Here is a 19,471-nt window from a genome sequence, read left to right as displayed (position 1 = left end):
CGCATTAGAATGCATTGTAAATTTATTCATGTTTTGTTTTTGTAAAGTACTCAAACTTTCACTAGTATTTTTTGTTTCTAAAATACAAAAAAATGCATACTATTGGAATTTTAAGCGAAACATGGTTGTTGTTGTTGAGTTATTTTTAAATACTGAAATTTTCATTAAAAACTGCTTATTCTAAAATACTACAATTTTCATTATTCGCAAAATAATATGCATTTTCACTTAGCTACATTTTTTGTAAATTAATCAAATTGTCAAACCATGTTTTTTGAAAAAAAAAACTGATTTTGTTTTTATGAATATCAAACAAAACGGAATTTTGTATTCTTTTTCACCTTACTAGAGTTTTTTTTTTTGCAATATACTGAAATTTTCACAAAAAAAACACTTTGTTTTTCCAAAATATCGCATTTTTTATTTAAAATTCACTGTTTATCAAACATAAGTTCAAGACGTTTTTTTTAGGTTTTTTAAAAATAAATTTTGAATTTTTAGACCATGAAAAATAGGCGCTACACTTAAAATACTTAAGTTAAGTTAATAAGCGTAAATAATCCAGGTTTCTAACACACTGAAAAAAATACACTATTTACAGTAGTGAAAAATGTAATTAGGCTTATATCTGTGAGCCCATACATCCAACTGAAATGCAGTCAAAGATAAACTGTTGGAAAATTGGACGAGCTTTCCGGTAAAAATGTTTTCGAGTCTGAAAAACCAAGCCTGTGATACAGAAATTGTCAAAAACCACCAAAAAATCTTTATTTTCAACATTTTTATTTTTTAAACCGCTTTATCTTCAAAAGGATTAGACTTAAGACAGTGGTCGATATGGAGACTTTTATGTAAAATTGTCTGAGGAATCGATTCTCACTATCGGTTTCGAAAAATTTTGACGTTTCGACTTTTAAGTGACTTTTAACAGTTTCAGTAAATGATTTTTCTATTTTTTTAGTAGAGACATGCCATCCTAAATTTTTCGTGAGTCTTTTTATAACATTTTAGGCTATTTCCTCAAAAATTTTGAACAATAAAAAAACGTTACATCACCTTTAAATTTAACTTTCAAACTAAAAAATTTAAATCGCAATCTCATAGAAGAGGCGTGAATTTTTACTTCAGTGTATTTTTTTGAGAAAGCTCTTCCAATTTCCTACAAGTTTGTCTTTGACCACGTTTTGATACAATGCAACGGCTTCGAGATACAGTAATTTTTAAACTACAAAGTACAAGCATATTTAATAAATTTACGCCATTCTCAAATGCAATTTATTTGTATAATTGTCTCAATTTACACAGAAATGGCTTATATATGCCTAGGATAATATGTCTAAAAAGTTTTATTGAAATCGGAGAGGGTTGAGTACAAAAGTACCAGAAAAATTCCTCATTTCAGGTGGAATTGCTCTATAGCTTGACTGTTACTATGTAAAATTTATTTTTTTAATAGTTTTTTTTTATTTTGCTAAAACTTTACGCTGTCCTAACAAATGGATAATAAACGGTCTTTTTCGGTCAAAACACCGACGTCGTCGTGCTATCATGTCGCACCCGCCATTTTGACGTTCCGAGAAAAACGCGTTTTAATGTTTGACCTTGAATAAACAAAAACGAAAGCACGCAATGTAAACAAAAACAAACACGTTTTGTTTGGCTGACCATTCTGTACATTGTCCCGAAGTTTGGTTGAAGTTGGTTGCTGGAGTTCCAGTTATAATTAAAAATGTTTACGGTAGTCTAACTTGTACGTGCGTCAAACGCATCTTGACCTGAAATCCCTTTGCCCTTTGTCGCACTTGCATAAATTTTCAAGGAGTGACAAGATAGCACGACAGGATTAAAACTTCTTTTATATGTAGAGTGACAAAAATTTTCGGAGCCTTTTTGGTTTTCATTGAATATCTCAGGATTGAAATCGAATTTTGGGGATCTGTGAAGGTCAAAAGATTAGGCATTGTGAGCTGCACAAAATGGCGTTCTTAACTCAATTTGGCCCAAAATGCACGTACGACAAGTTAGCACGATGGCGACGACACGCTGATTAGCACCAGTGAATTGTGAAATTGAAGATTACGAGGAGGCCAAAATGGTGTGAAAAAGAAACACAACACCGTCACAGGGCAGCTGCTCCTCCCCCTAAACTCGGCCTTCGAGCACATTAGCGTGTCAAAAGAAAGCCAAACAGCCTTAATTACAGTTTTTCGTGCCATTTTGCGCCCCACCACCACGATTTGGCTGTTTTTCGTTCGTTGACTCGCAGTTCATATTATGATCGTTGAGTCGGATAATGACACAATTAGGGGGGGAAACGTTTAGTTTTTTGGAAAGGGAGACCCTTAGAGCGTGCAGGAATACCCATTTATTCCAACACCACACAGTCAATTAGCTGAGCAAAATGTCCCTGTTGCGGGCAGGGTGTTGGATGTTTTCCTTTATTTTGGTAATTAATTTTTGCCCTGCAGAATTTTAGCTGATTTGATTAATTTTCGCTTGAAATTTACACCTTAATCATCGCAGGCGTAATTGAAGGCGAGAATGACCGATTACATTAAATTGTGTTGGTCTGCTAATGTAACTTAATCATGGTAATTTAATGTAATTCACTGTTACCATTTATCAATGAACGATTCCGAGTACCTGCTCCTATTTCACCCTTATCAATTACTCAGGTTTCTCACCACGGAACGCTTCCTGATCGACGTGGCCTTCCTGGTGGTGTTCGTCGTCGGCCAGATCATGCACAGCCAGCAGACGGAAATCACCCGCCGGCTGGACTTTATCTGGAAGCTGCAGGCGACCGAGGAGAAGGAGGACATGGAGCACCTGCAGGCCTACAACCGGAAGCTGCTGGCGAACATCCTGCCGGTGCACGTGGCGGACCACTTTTTGCGCCGCGAGAAGAACATCGAGGTTTGATTAGTGGACTTCTTTTCCAGGCCAAGCTTGTGTTGATAATTAATCTTCGAATTTCAGGAAATCTACCACGAGCAGTGCGACAAGGTGTGCGTGATGTTTGCGTCGATTCCGAACTTTTCCGAGTTTTACATCGAACTGGAGGGCAACAACGAGGGCGTCGAGTGTCTGCGGTTGCTCAACGAAATCATCGTCGACTTTGACGATCTGCTCGCGCTGGACCGGTTCCGGCACGTGGAGAAGATCAAGACCACCGGCTCGACGTACATGGCTGCGTCGGGCTTAACGTTGGATAGCTGCGATACGGCCGAGTTTGGCCACGTGGTGGCGATGCTCGATTACGCGCTGGAGCTGTTCCAGAAGATTACGGACGTGAACGAACACTCGTTCAACAACTTCCGGATGCGGATCGGTGAGTAAACAATGACAAAAATGACGAAAGTGACAAAAATGAGACAAAAATGAGACAAAAATATGACACAATGAGACAGAAATAAGACAAAAATGAGACAAAAATGGGAAAAAAATAAGACAAAAATGAGACAAAAATGAGACAAAAATGAGACAAAAATGTGACAAAAATGAGACAAAAATGAAACAAAAATGGGACAAAAATGTGAAAAAAATTAGACAAAAATGAGACAAAAATGAGACAACAATAAGACAACAATAAGACAAAACTCAGACAAAAATGAGACAACAATAAGACAAAACTGAGACAAAAATGAGACAATATCGAGACAAAAATAAGACAAAATAAGACAGAAATGAGATAAAAATGAGATAAAAATGATATAAAAATTATATAAAAATGAGAAAAAATGAGAAAAAATGAGACAAAAATGAAACAAAAATGAGACAAAAACGAGACAAAAAATAAGACAAAAATGAGACAAAAATGAGACAAAATCGAGACAACAATAAGACAAAACTGGGACAATAACGTGACAAAAATGAGACAGAAATGAGACAAAAATGAGACAGAAATGAGACGAAAATGAGACAACATTGAGACAAAAATGAGGTAAAATAAGACAAAAATGATACGAAATAAGACAAAAAAAATGAAACAGAAATGAGATAAAAATGAGACAAAAATGAGAAAAAATGAGAAAAAAATAGACAAAAATTAGACAAAATGAGACAAAAATGGGACAAAAACGAGACAAAAAATAAGACAAAAATAAGACAAAAATGAGACAAAAATGAAACAAAAATGAGACAAAAATGAGACAAAAACGAGACAACAATAAGACAAAAATGAGACAACAATGTGACAAAAATGAGACAAAAATAAGACAAAAATGAGAAAAAATAAGACAAAAATGAGAAAAAAATTAAACAAAGATGGGACAAAAATAAGACAGAAATAAGACAAAAACAAGACAAAAAATAAATCAAAAATAAGACAAAATGAGACAAAAATGAGACAAAAAATAAGACAAAAATAAGACAAAAATGAGACAAAAACGAGACTACAATAAGACAAAACTGAGACAACAATGTGACAAAAATGAGACAAAAATGAGACAGCATTGAGAACAAAAATGAGACAACATAAGACAAAACTGAGAAAACAATGTGACAAAAATGAGACATAAATGACAAAAATGAGACAAAAACGAGACTACAATAAGACAAAACTGAGACAACAATGTGACAAAAATGAGACAAAAATGAGACAGCATTGAGAACAAAAATGAGACAACATAAGACAAAACTGAGAAAACAATGTGACAAAAATGAGACATAAATGACATAAAAATGAGACAAAAATGAGAAAAAATGAGAAAAAATCGACAAAAATGAGAAAAACGATCGGGCGTCGAAAATCGATCGTCCCTGATTTTTTGCGGATGTTTCGAATGAATATTTCTCGAGAAACGATTTGAGAACGAAGCTTGATTTGGAGTCGGAGCCAAAAGCAAACCCTGTACCTTTCTTTAGTAAGAAAGGCAAAAAATGAGACAAAATGGGTTAAAAATAAGAGAAAAATAAGACAAAAACGAGACAAATAATAAGACAAAAGTGAAACAAAAATGAGACAAAAACGAGCAAACAATTAGACAAAACTGAGACAAAAATTAGACAAAATTGAGACAAAAATGACACAAAATAAGACAAAACTGAGACAACAATGTGACAAAAATGAGACAAAAATGAGACAAAAATGAGACAAAAAATGAGACAACATTGAGACAAAAATGAGAAAAAATAAGATAAAAATGAGACAGAAATGGGATAAAAATGAGACAAAAATGAGAAAAATTAGAAAAACTCAGACAAAAATGAGAAAAACGATATGGTGTCGAAAATCGATCGTCTATGATTTTTTGTGGATTTTTCGAATGAATATTTCTCGAGAAACGATTTGAGAACGAAGCTTGATTTGGAGTCGGAGCCAAAAGCAAACCCTGTACCTTTCTTTAGTAAGAAAGGCAAAAAATGAGACAAAAATGGGTTAAAAATAAGAGAAAAATAAGACAAAAACGAGACAAATAATAAGACAAAAATAAGACAAAAATGAGACAAAAACGAGACAACAATCAGACAAAACTTAGACAAAAATTAGACAAAATTGAGACAAAAATGAGACAAAATAAGACAAAAAAGAGACAGAAATTAGATAAAAATGAGACAAAAATGAGAAAAATAAGACAAAATAAGACAAAAATGAGACAAAAATTAGATAAAATGGGACAAAAATAAGACAAAAAAAGACAAAAACGAGACAAAAAAAAGACAAAAATGAGACAAAAATGATACAGAAACGAGACAAAAACGAGACAACAATAAGACAAAAATGAGACAACAATGTTACAAAAATGAGACAAAAATTAGACAAAAATTAGACAAAAATTAGACAAAAATTAGACAAAAATGAGACAAAAATGAGACAAAAATGAGACAAAAATGAGACAAAAATGAGACAAAAATGAGACAAAAATGAGACAAAAAAAAAGACAAAAACGAGACAAAAGTGAGACAAAAATTAGACAAAATCGGGACAAAATTTACAGAAATTTCAAAAATTACAAAAATTACAAAATTTACAGAAATTTCAAAAATTACAAAAATTACAAAAATTATAAAAATTACAAAAATTACAAAAATTACAAAAATTACAAAAATTACAAAAATTACAAAAATTACAAAAATTACAAAATTACAAAATTACAAAATTACAAAATTACAAAAATTACAAAAATTACAAAAATTACAAAAATACAAAAATTACAAAAATTACAAAAATTACAAAAATTACAAAAATTACAAAAATTACAAAAATTACAAAAATTACAAAAATTACAAAAATTACAAAAATTACAAAAATTACAAAAATTACAAAAATTACAAAAATTACAAAAATTACAAAATTACAAAAATTACAAAAATTACAAAATTTACAAAAATTACAAAATTTACAAAAATTACAAAATTACAAAATTACAAAAATTACAAAAATTACAAAAATTACAAAAATTACAAAATTACAAAATTACAAAAATTACAAAAATTACAAAATCACAAAATTTACAAAAATTACAAAAATTACAAAATTACAAAATTACAAAATTACAAAAATTACAAAAATTACAAAATTACAATTACAAAATTACAAAAATTACAAAATTACAAAAATTACAAAATTACAAAAATTACAAAAATTACAAAATTACAAAAATTACAAAATTACAAAAATTACAAAATTACAAAAATTACAAAAATTACAAAAATTACAAAAATTACAAAAATTACAAAAATTACAAAAATTACAAAAATTACAAAAATTACAAAAATTACAAAAATTACAAAAATTACAAAAATTACAAAAATTACAAAAATTACAAAAATTACAAAAATTGCAAAAATTACAAAAATTACAAAAATTACAAAAATTACAAAAATTACAAAAATTACAAAAATTACAAAAATTACAAAAATTACAAAAATTACAAAAATTACAAAAATTACAAAAATTGCAAAAATTACAAAAATCCTCTCCGCAGGCATCAACATCGGCCCGGTGGTCGCGGGGGTGATCGGCACGCGCAAGCCCCAGTACGACATCTGGGGCAACGCCGTCAACGTGGCCTCCCGGATGGACTCGACCGGCGTGATGGACCACGTCCAGGTGACGGAGGACGTGTACGAGATCGTCAAGGATCGCGCCTACAACCTGACCTGCCGGGGGACGATCAACGTGAAGGGGAAGGGCACCATGGTCACGTACCTGATGCCGGGCATCGCCAAGGAGCAGAACTAAGGAGGTCGTGAGTATTTTTGTTTTGATTTTTTTTAACTTAACTTTGAACTTAGTTAGCCTGCGACTTACTTTTTTTTTAACCACGAACAATTCCTACGAAATCGAAAGTATTCTCAGACATATCACGAGTGTGTTGATTTTTATATGGTAGCTAATGTAGTAGAAATGTGTACAATTGTAGCATTCGAAACAGTGAGTGACAAAATAGTCCGTAAATATTGGTAAAATGATAAAATGTTAGTGAGCTAATTAAAACAAAAAAAAAAGTCTATGACTTTAATGAATTCGTTCTAGCACGTGACAATATGCTTCGAAAATTTAAAAGTTGCAATTGATGAGCAGAATTTCCAACGACGAATTTGTAATTGCTTTTCGTGTGTTTGAATTTATTTCAAATAGTTTTTGAAACTTTACATTATTTCAACAAATTACATCTAAGGCACTGTCTCGAATGAACCTAGCATCAATGAAGCACTAACCTTAATGTTTAAGACCAAAGGTCCAACCCCAACAAATGACTGATTTAGTCCTTTATAGAAATCTGTTAGCTTTAACCCCATCCAAACGCATCGTAGCAACCTTTGTGTTTAATAAAAAAAATCACCAAAAAATCACACAGAAAATATCACAAATCAAAATTTAATCTTAGCAGGCTATGACCTAACCTAAACATGAAGGCCATCAAACAACAAACAAACAAACAAACAAACAAACAAAAACGTCAAAAACCATGAGGCTGTCAATTATGATAAAGCATTCGGCAAATTTTCCACAAAAAAAGAACAAACCATAAAAAAGCAGCCAGCTCTGCAAGATTATAATCAAAACGAGATAAACGAAAAAGTTTCACCCCAGTTCATCTGCCCTTGACGTTTCGAGCTGTTTGTTTTTATCCCCGAGAGATGGCCCCACTAAATGAAGAGGCGAATCATTTTGGCAGTCTCGATTTGCCGGTGTGGAACGGAAGTTATCTTTAACTCTAAATGCTCAAGCAACGTGCTGGATGGGAAACTTTATCAAACACATTGGATTTGAAACTAATCAAAAGCATAACCCCTGCAAAGTGAAAGAAAAGCGATTCACAGCAGGCTGGGAGACCAAAAATGATAAAGATTGATGAGAGAGAGAGAGAGAGAGAGAGAGAGAGAGAGAGAGAAAAACGAAAGAGGAAAGTTTAATAACTGTTGGGAATTGTGTTTAGATGGAATTTAAAAAAGAGAAAAAATAACAAAGAAAGGCATCAGAGCCAAAGAGAATCAAATTGCTACAAGTAATTATAATGCTATATATATTTAACACCGTTGATGGATGATACATTCTTCGTGGAGGAATGAGGCAGGACAGCAAAAAAAACGAAAGCTATTTAAATAAAACTACAATGAAGACACAAACAGTACAAAAAATTGGGACCGGTTTATTGATATCACAATCCCTTGCGTATTTATTCTACTGTTTCTAAGATGTTGCTTAACTTAGGGTGGGGTCATTCTCTATGACCAAAGAAGCCATGCTGCGTCATTGTTTCACCCATATAAGCAGGGATGGAATAATCGCAAAAAAAACATTTTCGCTTGCGAACTTTCTTCACCCGCGAAAGAGAGAGGAGGAAAATCACGCAAAAGAAAATCGCTCCCGAACTTCTCCAAAAAATCAATCTGTGGATGATTTTTTGTGATTTCCCTTGTTATCATCACTTAAAATTATTTATTTCGCTTTGTTTACACTAATTGCCCAACTACAAAAAGTGACAGTTCATTTTTCGACCTGTGACGTACCACATGCATGTGTAGTAGTGAAAAAGATGTTCCGCAGAATAATCAAGATGATGATTTTTTTAGATTCCTTTTACCGATCTTTCGTGCGCGAGAGAGGAGAGCCATGCTCCTTTTGGATTTTTTCTCTTGATGAACGTCCAAAGATTTTCTTTTGATGATGATTATTCCATCGCTGCATATAAGACTCCATATAATTTTGGAAGCGTAAATGTTCTGAAAGCTGTAACTTTGGAAGGAATTTTCTGATATTTGGAGTCTTCGGCAAAGTTGTATTGATGAGGACAAAAATATGTACACGGATTTTTTTTTTTGCGTATTTTAAAGGTATCTTGTATCACAAAAAATAAATTTTCCAAAATACTTTTGCATTAATTTTTGTTTTTTATATGATATCGGGGACAGAAAACCGGAACTTTTGTGCACCCGAGTAATAATTAATTTTTTTTTGAAAAGACTGTTTTTTAGAAAGTAGATTTCTTGCACCAATTTCATAGCAAAAAAAAAAGATTTCATTGCACAGCCACTTCAACTTAAATTTGTACTGAAAAATTCTCGTCTTTCGATTTTTAAAAATAGTGTCCATAATTATCATTTCCTGAAAATATTTGTTTCTAAAAGTTCTGAAAATATCCAATAAAATTGTCTAGAAACAGGACTGTGGAGTCGGAGTCGGAGCCGGAGTCAGTGGAGTCAGGTCGTTAAGGGGACCTGGAGTCGGAGTCGTCAAAACTCGAACAACTGGAGACGGAGTCGGCTAAGTTTTTATGAGCTGAAGTCGGAGCCGAAAATTTGTGATAACCCGGAGTCGGAGTTGGAGTTATCTAAAATTCAACATCAAAAAAATGTTTTTATTGTTATAATGCACTTCTTATATTTTTAATTGTAAGTTAAGCCATTTTTAGGTAACTAAGTTGGTTGCAAGTTACAGCCATTTTTAGGTAACTTTTTTATTAAAGTCGCAGTTATTAATTTCTTAAAATAAGTGCTGATTAGCTTAGAAAATTCTCTATATTTTGCTTTTTTGAACTTTGTTGATACGACCCTTAGTTACTGAGATATTGCCATGCAAAGTTTAAAAAAAACAGGAAAATTCATGTTTTCTAAGTCTCACCCAAACAACCCACCATTTTCTAACGTCGATATGTCAGCAACTAATGGTCCGATTTACACTGTTAAATTATGAAACATTCTTGAAATTTTCCGATCATTTCGAAAACAATATTTTCAAAAAACATTAATCAAGACTATCATTTCAAAAGGGCCAAACATTCAATATTACGCCCTTTTGAAATGATAGTCATGATTAATGTTTTTTTGAAAATATTGTTTTCGAAATGATCGGAAAATTTCACGAATGTTTCATATTTTAACAGTGTAAATCGGACCATTAATTGCTGAGATATCGACGTAAGAAAATGGTGGATTGTTTGGGTGAGACTTAGAGAATTATATAGAGAATTTTCTCAGCTAACCAAAAATAATTTTTTTCAAAAGTGAGCAAACATGAGCACTTATTTTAAGAAATGAATAATTGCAACTTTTTTGAAAAAAGTTACCTAAAAATGGCTATGACTTGCAATCGGTGCTCTTTATCAAAATTTCGCTAAAGTACTTTTTGATTGCAAATTCGTTTTTGCATCGAAAAAAGAAGTTGAAGAATTTTTGCGACCAATATTTCGATTTTTTTGAAAAAATCTTTATTGATTCAAAAAATCATAACTTGGTCAGAAATTTGTCGCCCATTCCAAAAATTTCTGAAAAGTTGGCATTTGATGTCCACTAAAACATGTCAGAAAAAAAAAATGTTTTTTGAAATCAAGTTTTAGTGACAAGTTTAGTTAAATTAAAAATCATCTATTTTTTTACCGTGTAGCATGTTTTTCAGGGTAGGCCATATCCATACCTACAACTTTGCCTAAGACACAAAATCGATCAAAAAATTCCTCCAAAAGATACAGATTTTTGAATTTTCACATATCATTTTTGCATGGACAGCTGCCAAATTTGTATGGAAAATTATATGAACGAACTAGTGATGCAAAATGGTTAATTTGGGCATACCGAAGGTACCAAAAAAGTTTCGGCTCGATTAAAATATAGGTACAAAAAATAAAATTAAAGAATAAAAGACCGATTCCGTAGAAAACTGCTCCTCTTTTTTCGTATGTTCAAAAATGAATGGGGTCGTACCGCCCCTCCGTCACGAGGTATCATAAAACGGACCTCGGATTCGTGATCAGGGACAAAAGTTACCCCTTAGGACAAAGTTTCACGCAAATCGAAGAGGGGTCGGGGCAACTTTTCCCGATTTCGTGTGAGTTGGTTGAGAATTACTAGGCTTAGGCGTCATCCATAAAGTATGTCACGCTCTAGGGAGGGAGGGGGGTCTGAGAAAGTGTGACATTGCGTGTTATAAGTATAGGGAAAGCGTGGCAAAGGGGGAGGGGGGGGGGGGTAAATTTTGGCTGATTTTAGCGTGACGTACTTTATGGATGAAACCTTAGTGATTTTTCACGCTCACGGGGATCTCAATTTAAGAGCACCAAATTTCACGCAAATTTCGCGGAACATGAAAAATGTTAAAATAACTCTGAAAATCTTATGTTTTAATCACAGAAACTAGATTAGATTAGACAGAAACTACTTTTAATGCCTCATTATGTATTTTTCTTCAATAAAAAAAAAATCATTACTAAATTTGAACGTGACACGAAAAAAAAATCTCCTAATTTTCAAAAAAAGTTTCCACCTGGTTCATGGATGGTCTCTATTTATATTTTGAAACAAAATACAGGGTTCTCATTTATTGAACTGTTTTTTTTTTTAATATCAAACTAATTAAGCTAAAAAGTTTTCTCAGATTTGCATCTGTTTTATCATTTTACATTTTGATTTAATTCATATCAAAGCAAGATTTTACAATCTTGTCCAGCCAAAATAAGTAAAATAATTTGAATTGTCAACGACATTTAGCACAATAAAAATATTTTTTAAGTTTTTCATCTCCCTTTTCACAATTTCAATTTTAAAACAAATAGGCAAAACTAGTATTATTTGTAACGAAATCGAAATTTAAGATTTTTTTAAACTTTCAAAGAAATCATCCACCCAACCCACCCAATAATCAAATATCGTTACACGAAAAAAGATCTAAATTATTTTAAAAGGTGATTTTAAAGAAATAAAAATCTTCATGTTATTTAAAGAAAAAAAAGCTAGCTTCTTTCAATTTCTTTTGAAAGTTTACCTTTGAATAAAAAAATTTTATTACAGCGAACACGGAGAAAAAAGAGTTCCAAAAATCGTGAACAAGCGATCACGAAAATGGGAACCACGTACAAAGTGTTCAAATCTCATGGTACGATTTCCAAAAACGTACCATGGAATTTGAACACTTTGTTTGTGGTTCCCATTTTCATGAACGCTTGTTCACGATTTTGGGAACTCTTTTTTCTCCGTGAATGAAAATATTATTTACCTTAATTAGTTACTTAAAAAACTAGAAATATGAACAATTCTTCAAAATTGAAAACTTATGAAATTTTCTTAAATAGTCTTTATAATTGAAATATGTATTACGTTGTATTTGAAAAAAAAATATATTTGAGGAAATTCACACGAATTTCACGCAATTCACGAAATCGTAAAAAATTACTTTCCCTTTATTATTATTTTGATAAGGGTATTCTCTCGCTCAATTCTTCAGTATTTTATAAGATTATTTGTATTCCTATTTGAGTTTGATAAATTATTTTGAGAAAAATCGTTCCGGTTTCACACAAACATAAAATTTCACGGGATTTCGCGGAAAAAGCTAAATTTTACGGATTTCACGCTGTCCGCGAAATCGTGAAATTTTACTAACCATAAGAATTACCTAAATAATTTTCGAAAAATGTATAACATGTTGGGTTAACTTACAAAAATCACCCTTTTTAAATCTTCCGGACTGTTGCTAAAATCGGTTTTAGCATAACTTTTGAAGTATCAACACCCCACACACACAAACATTTGCTCAGAATTTGATTCTGAGTCGATATGTATACGTGAAGGTGGGTCTATTAGGTCAAATCAGGAAGTTTATTTTTCGAGTGATTTTATAGCCTTTCCTCAATGAGGTGAGGAAGGCAAAACTGAAGTCAAACCAAGTCAAATATTTTTTTCGAGTTAAATTCTAACTTTTTTTAGTTTTGGGTTTTGTCCCCTAAAACGTATAAAAAAATTAAAAAATGCGGATTTTGGAATTTGGTTGATTTTTTAGAGTAACTTTGCCCAGGACACCTAAACGATAAAAAAAATTCCTTCATAAGAAAAGGTTTTTTTTAATGTTTACGTACCATTTTTGCACGTACAGCTGCCAAATGTGGGGCCTTGTATATAAGAATCAATGACACGAAGTGGCCACTTTGGTCAATGGGAAGGTTTGAGCCAAATAAAAAAATACAAATAAAATCAATTTCCGTTTTTTTTTTTAGTAAAGAATTGCTCACTTAATGATTTAATTGCAAGCCTTTTTTCCAAAAGGCTCAATACATTGATGAAATCTAAAGGCAGAATGGTAAAGTTATGTTGATAGTTGAACCTAGCAGAGTTGACCTCGTTCAAAAGCAGATTAAAATATCATCTGAAAGAACATTTGTCATCAATTTTGTAATTGTCAGCTAGTTTTCATGTTTTGCTTTAGTATTTTTTGTAATTTGTTGAATTAATTTTAATGTACATTTAAATGAAACATAAATGCCAATCGTGTTCCCTTTTAAAGAACAAAAGTTCAATAAGGAGTGCGATTGATATTATGGCGGTGTTATATTATTGCAAGTTTGTCCCACACATAAAGTTACTTGTTAAGTTTTTGCGAAAAAAACTGGATTTCTATGGAACCAAACTGCATTAAGAACACAAAAGTGATACAAATGCATATTGGACATTTTTGCGAACATGGGCAGTAACTGATCACAGCGATCTCAGAGTAGTTGAGATGCGCGCGCATCTGCTTGAGAGAACCTCACGCATGCCCTCTGTCTCCAACCGGCGATGATGACTCAAAGTCTCGTGGTCCACAGACTAGTAGTAAACCACGTAGTAAACAAACCGGCCTCTCCCAAATCTCTTGAACCACCGTCGGAGAAATGCAAGCACCGAGATTCGGTTCCCCCTTTGGCTTCATTCTAGTCTAATTTTAGCGCTCCACTAGTACGTACGATTCGGTAACTTCGGTGCTCGTGTCGTGAAAATTTGGTGAATTTCCTTCAGAAACAATCTAAAACAAAAAATGGCCACCATGGACAACGATCCGCTTTTTACGTCGTTGTGCAGCGCCAAAACGCTCCAATCGGCCAGCGAAGGCTTCTTCGACGAGTTTTACCAAACCGTGGCGCAGAACTTCACCGGCAAAAGCGCCAACTGGCTGCGGGACGTGTTCGCGAAGCAGGTTCCCCCCGGGGACGAGGCGGCCCGGCTGCGGCTGATCTACGACGATCCGACGGTTTGCTTCGAGGTGCTCGGGACGTTGGAGCACGTGCGGCCAGTGTTCCGCGGCAAGGACGCCAAGTTTAGCTGGCAGAGACGCGAACAGGCCCGGAAGCTGCTGGCCGAGGGAAAGACCCAGCAGGCGCTGATTCTGGCCAGTCAGGCCGTGATGAGGGCGCCGGAGCGGGGCGTGGACGACCACATCGACCAGGGCATGACGCTGGCCTGTGCGCTGTGGACGAGGGCCGAGGTGCTGCTGAAGGCGCTGGACGGGAAGAAGGCGCTGGTGGATCTGCAGATGGCCGCGAAGGCCGGGTTTCCGGTGAAGGAAAGTGGGGAGTATTACGGACGGGTTGCGAAGTGCTATGCGTGTGAGTATTGCGAGATTTTTTAAGGGGTTTTAGGAGATATTTCTTCTGTGACAACGACCATTTTTATCGACTCTGGATCTGACTCCGGAACATCGACAGAATGTATGGGATGGTTACGTTATATCACATTTTGATCACAGGAGGCTGAAAAAGCAAACAAGCTAAGAACGTCAAAAAAGAGACAAAATGAAATTTGTCGGGTTTAGCATGTATTTTAAATAAAAAGCTATAATCTCTTTTTTTGTAGATATTGAGTTTTTGCCGTTACAGAAAAAGTTCCTTACATTTCTGGTGAAGCACTCGTTTTAACTTTTTGGCCAATCGCAGTTTTCTCATAGTTTTACGATTTTCCTATATCAAACTGTTTACACCGTGAACTTTTGCCCTGTAGGCCAACACGACGCTATTTTTGATCTCATTTTTGACATATTCGGAGTCCTTGAGAAATTCTACGTAAGTTTGAGTTGTTTAAGTTGTAAATTTGATTTATAAAATAATTTAATGAAACTAATTTCTGAAAAAAGTTAGATTTTGTTTTCCTTGCGGTGTATTTTTCCGAGAACATTCAGATAAAAAATTCGGCAAGTCTGATATTTAGCAACATGAAAGAAGGGCTCTTTCCCGACATTTTGCGGGGTCCGGTGAAATATTTCGTAGAGGGGTCTAGAGCAACTTTTTTTTTGAAGATTTTATTTCAATTTTATAGGATTTTTCTTCAGAAATTGGAAATCGATGGGTTCATGTTCATATCCATCAAATGTCTTATGAATGTGCCTCAAGCGACTCTAAATTACATATTTGACCCCAAATCAAACGTTTCCAACCCAAATTTACCAGATTTCTAGCTTTCTTTGAAATAAATCCAACATCCAAGCTGGAAACCTCAAAACGATAGAATAAAACTCTTTTCTTTGTACAATTTGTCATAAAAATAAAGCAACAGATTGCCTGGATACAAATTCGAGCCCATTGCTAAACTTAGAGTTTTCCATTTAAAAGCTATTTATTACCTAAAAGGTTCCCAACATTTTTTTTTTTCAATCCTCTGCCATACAACACTAAAATATTTTAAAACATTTTCGAATCAACCACATTGTAGAGAACAGTTTTCTGAACAGTTTCCATAAGAGCAGTTCTCTAGGATTTCGGTCATTCGATTTTTTTTGTATTTTTTAATCCGACTGAAACTTTTTTGGTGCCTTCGGTATGCCCAAAGAAGCCATTTTGCATCATTAGTTTGTCCATATAATTTTCCATACAAATTTGGCAGCTGTCCATACAAAAATGATGTATGAAAATTCAAAAATCTGTATCTTTTGAAGGAATTTTTGATCGATTTGGTGTCTTCGGCAAAGTTGTAGGTATGGATACGGACTACACTGGAAAAAATGATACACGGTAAAAAATTTGGTGATTTTTTATTTAACTTTTGTCACTAAAACTTGATTTACAAAAAAACACTATTTTTAATTTTTTTATTTTTGATATGTTTGAGGACATAAAATGCCAACTTTTCAGAAATTTCCAGGTTGTGCAAAAATCATTGACCGAGTTATGAATTTTAATCAATACTGATTTTTCAAAAATCGAAATTTTGGTCGTAAAAATTTTCAACTTCATTTTCGATGTAAAATTAAATTTGCAATCAAAAGTACTTTAGTGAAATTTTGATAAAGTGCACCGTTTTCAAGTTATAGCCATATTTAAGTGACTTTTTGAAAATAGTCGCAGTTTTTCATTTTTAAAATTAGTGCACATGTTTGCCCAGTTTTGAAAAAATATTTTGAAAAGCTGAGAAAATTCTCTATATTTTGCTTCTTCGGACTTTGTTGATACGACCTTTAGTTGCTGAGATATTGCAATGCAAAGGTTTAAAAACAGGAAAATTGATGATTTCTAAGTCTCACCCAAACAACCCACCATTTTCTATCGTCAATATCTTAGCAACTAATGATCCGATTTTCAATGTTAATATATGAAACATTTGTGAAATTTTCCGATCTTCTCGAAAAAAATATTTTCGGAATTTTCAAATCAAGACTAACATTTCAAAAAGGCCAAACATTCAATATTACGCCCTTTTAAAATGTTAGTCTTGATTTGAAAATTTTGAAAATATTTTTTTCGAAAAGATCGGAAAATTTCACAATTGTTTCATATATTAACATTGAAAATCGGACCATTAGTTGCTGAGATATTGACGATAGAAAATGTGGGTTGTTTGGGTGAGACTTAGAAATCATCAATTTTCCTGTTTTTAAACCTTTGCATTGCAATATCTCAGCAACTAAAGGTCGTATCAACAAAGTCGAAGAAGCAAAATATAGAGAATTTTCTCAGCTTTTCAAAAATATTTTTTCAAAACTGGGCAAACATGTGCTAATTTTAAAATAAAAACTGCGACTATTTTCAAAAAATCACTTAAATATGGCTATAACGAAAAAACGGTGCACTTTCAAAATTTCACTAAAGTACTTGATTGCAAATTTGATTTTACATCGAAAAATGAAGTTGAAAAATTTTACGACCAAAATTTCGATTTTTGAAAAATCAGTATTGATTAAAAATTCATAACTCGGTCAATGATTTTTGCACAACCTGGAAATTTCTGAAAAGTTGGCATTTGTCCTCTAAAACATAATAAAAAAATAAAAATAGTGTTTTTTAAATCAAGTTTTAGTGATAAAATTAAATAAAATCACCAAATTTTTTTACCGTGTATTATTTTTTCCAGTGTAGTCCGTATCCATGTCGATCAAAAATTCCTTCAAGATACAGATTTTTGAATTTTCATACATCATTTTTGTATGGACAGCTGCCAAATTTGTATGGAAAATTATATGGACAAACTAATGTTGCAAAATGGCTTCTTTGGGCATACCGAAGGCACCAAAAAAGTTTCAGTCGGATTAAAAAATACAAAAATTAAAATTGAAGAAAAAAGACCGATTTCGTAGAGAATTGCTCATAAAAAAAAGTATCAATTTTGGCTCAATATAAGCAGAGATATATCCAAATTTCGAAAAAGTGACTTTTTATGATTCTTATAAAATAATTTCAATACATTTCATTAAAATTTTATATTAGTTTAATGTTTCAGCAAAATGTTTTCATCTTCAAAAATATCATAGTAGGCGGAGTTCATCGTTTGAATGAGAATTAAATCCACAAATTTTGGAGAAACACTAATTAAAAAACGTTGTTTAATCCACCTTTAGGTGGGTGGTGCCTTCCACTTTCATAAAGTAAATCTGGAGTTTTTTTAAAAGGTCAAATAAACCAAATTTTCAGTTTTGCTTTTTGGGTGTTTTTTAATACCCCTGACTCAAAGCGGTTTCAAAAACACCCAAAAAGCAAAAAATGGAAATTTGGTTTATTGGGCCTTTTCAAAAAAACTCCAGAAAGTAGTGTAGGGCCTCAAAAAAGAGTATAAATAAGACTTATTTTTATCAAAATATCTGAGATCCGGCCTAAAAAAGTGCATAAATAACACTTAAGTGCTTATAACTATTGATAGGATTTTCAGATCTTCAACGTTTTGGGCTCGTTGAAAAGGTCTTTTAAATACCTTTTTTAAAATGTATAGCATGACGGGTTTTCTTACAAAAACCACCCTTTTTACAATCTTCCGGACTTCATTTGAAATCGTTTTTTAAGCATAACTTTTGAAGTACTTTACTAAACTTCATAATATTAACTAGGGTCTTGTGGGACCCCAAGACGGATCGAATGAGACCAAAACGGTTGAAATCGGTTCAGCCAGTGCCGAGATAATCCAGTGCAATTTTTTTTGATCAACATCCCACCACACACACAGACATTTGTTCAGAATTTGATTCTGAGTCGATAGGTATACGTGAAGGTGGGTCTACGAGGTCTAATAAAGAAGTTCATTTTTCGAGTGATTTTATAGCCTTTCCTCATTGAGGTGAGGAAGGCAAAAAATTAAAAACTGGGACTATTTTCCAAAAAGTCACCTAAAAATGGCTATTACTTGAAAACGGTGCACTTTATCAAAATTTCACTATAGTAGGTACTTTTTGATTGCATATTCGATTTTACATCGAAAAATGAAATTGAAAAATTTTTGCGACCAATTTTTCGATTTTTTGAAAAAAAATGTATTGATTCAAAAAATCATAACTCGGTCAATGGTTTTTTGCCCATTCTGGAAATTTTTGAAAAGTTGGCATTTTATGTCCGCTAAAACTTATCAGGAAATGAAAAAAAAAATTAAAATGGTGTTTTTTTGCAAATTAAGTTTTAGTGACAAAAAAATAAATTAAAAATCACTCATTTTTTCCACGTACCCATTTTAATCACTCTAAGCCGTTCGATCAATTCTCATCACTTTGCCGTTTTCCGCTATTAAATCAACATTTACAGATATTTCAACAATGGAGAGTTGCTTGCTCACTTTAATTCGAGCTATTTATATCTTTGGAACAGTCAAAAACACATTTTGAAAGCCGTAATTCATTAACAAAGTGCTGATAGGCCGATAATAGAAATAGGCTGAAAAAGGGTATAGCTCCCCTACCATTTTTTTTTTTTCAGTGTAGTCCATATCCAAACCTAAATCTTTGCTGAAGATACCAAATCGATCAAAAATTCCTTCAAAAGATACAGATATTTAAATTTTCACATATCATTTTTGTATGAACAGCTGC

At 33.0% G+C, this 19,471-nt stretch overlaps 2 protein-coding genes across 4 annotated transcripts in view; both read left to right on the top strand.

Annotated features, from left to right (window-relative positions):
* LOC6039340 (adenylate cyclase type 6) overlaps window positions 1-8,539 on the top strand; it is a 282,888-nt gene extending 274,349 nt beyond the window's left edge. For all 3 annotated transcript variants that reach the window (XM_038260275.1, XM_038260272.1, XM_038260274.1), the window contains 3 exons: window positions 2,676-2,916; window positions 2,980-3,331; window positions 6,930-8,539. In XM_038260275.1, the coding sequence (XP_038116203.1) occupies window positions 2,676-2,916; window positions 2,980-3,331; window positions 6,930-7,186 (850 nt within the window). In that variant the 3' untranslated portion in view covers window positions 7,187-8,539. The remainder of the gene's footprint in view (window positions 1-2,675; window positions 2,917-2,979; window positions 3,332-6,929) is intronic.
* Window positions 8,540-14,048: 5,509 nt separating this feature from the next.
* Window positions 14,049-19,471, top strand: part of LOC6039338 (SET and MYND domain-containing protein 4) — a 36,713-nt gene continuing 31,290 nt past the window's right edge. The window contains exon 1 of the mRNA XM_001848910.2: window positions 14,049-14,801. Coding sequence (XP_001848962.2) covers window positions 14,234-14,801 — 568 coding nt within the window. The 5' untranslated portion in view covers window positions 14,049-14,233. The remainder of the gene's footprint in view (window positions 14,802-19,471) is intronic.

Source organism: Culex quinquefasciatus, chromosome 3, assembly GCF_015732765.1.
Source record: "Culex quinquefasciatus strain JHB chromosome 3, VPISU_Cqui_1.0_pri_paternal, whole genome shotgun sequence".
NCBI lineage: Eukaryota > Metazoa > Arthropoda > Insecta > Diptera > Culicidae > Culex > Culex quinquefasciatus.
This window is presented reverse-complemented; position numbering and strand designations above follow the sequence as displayed.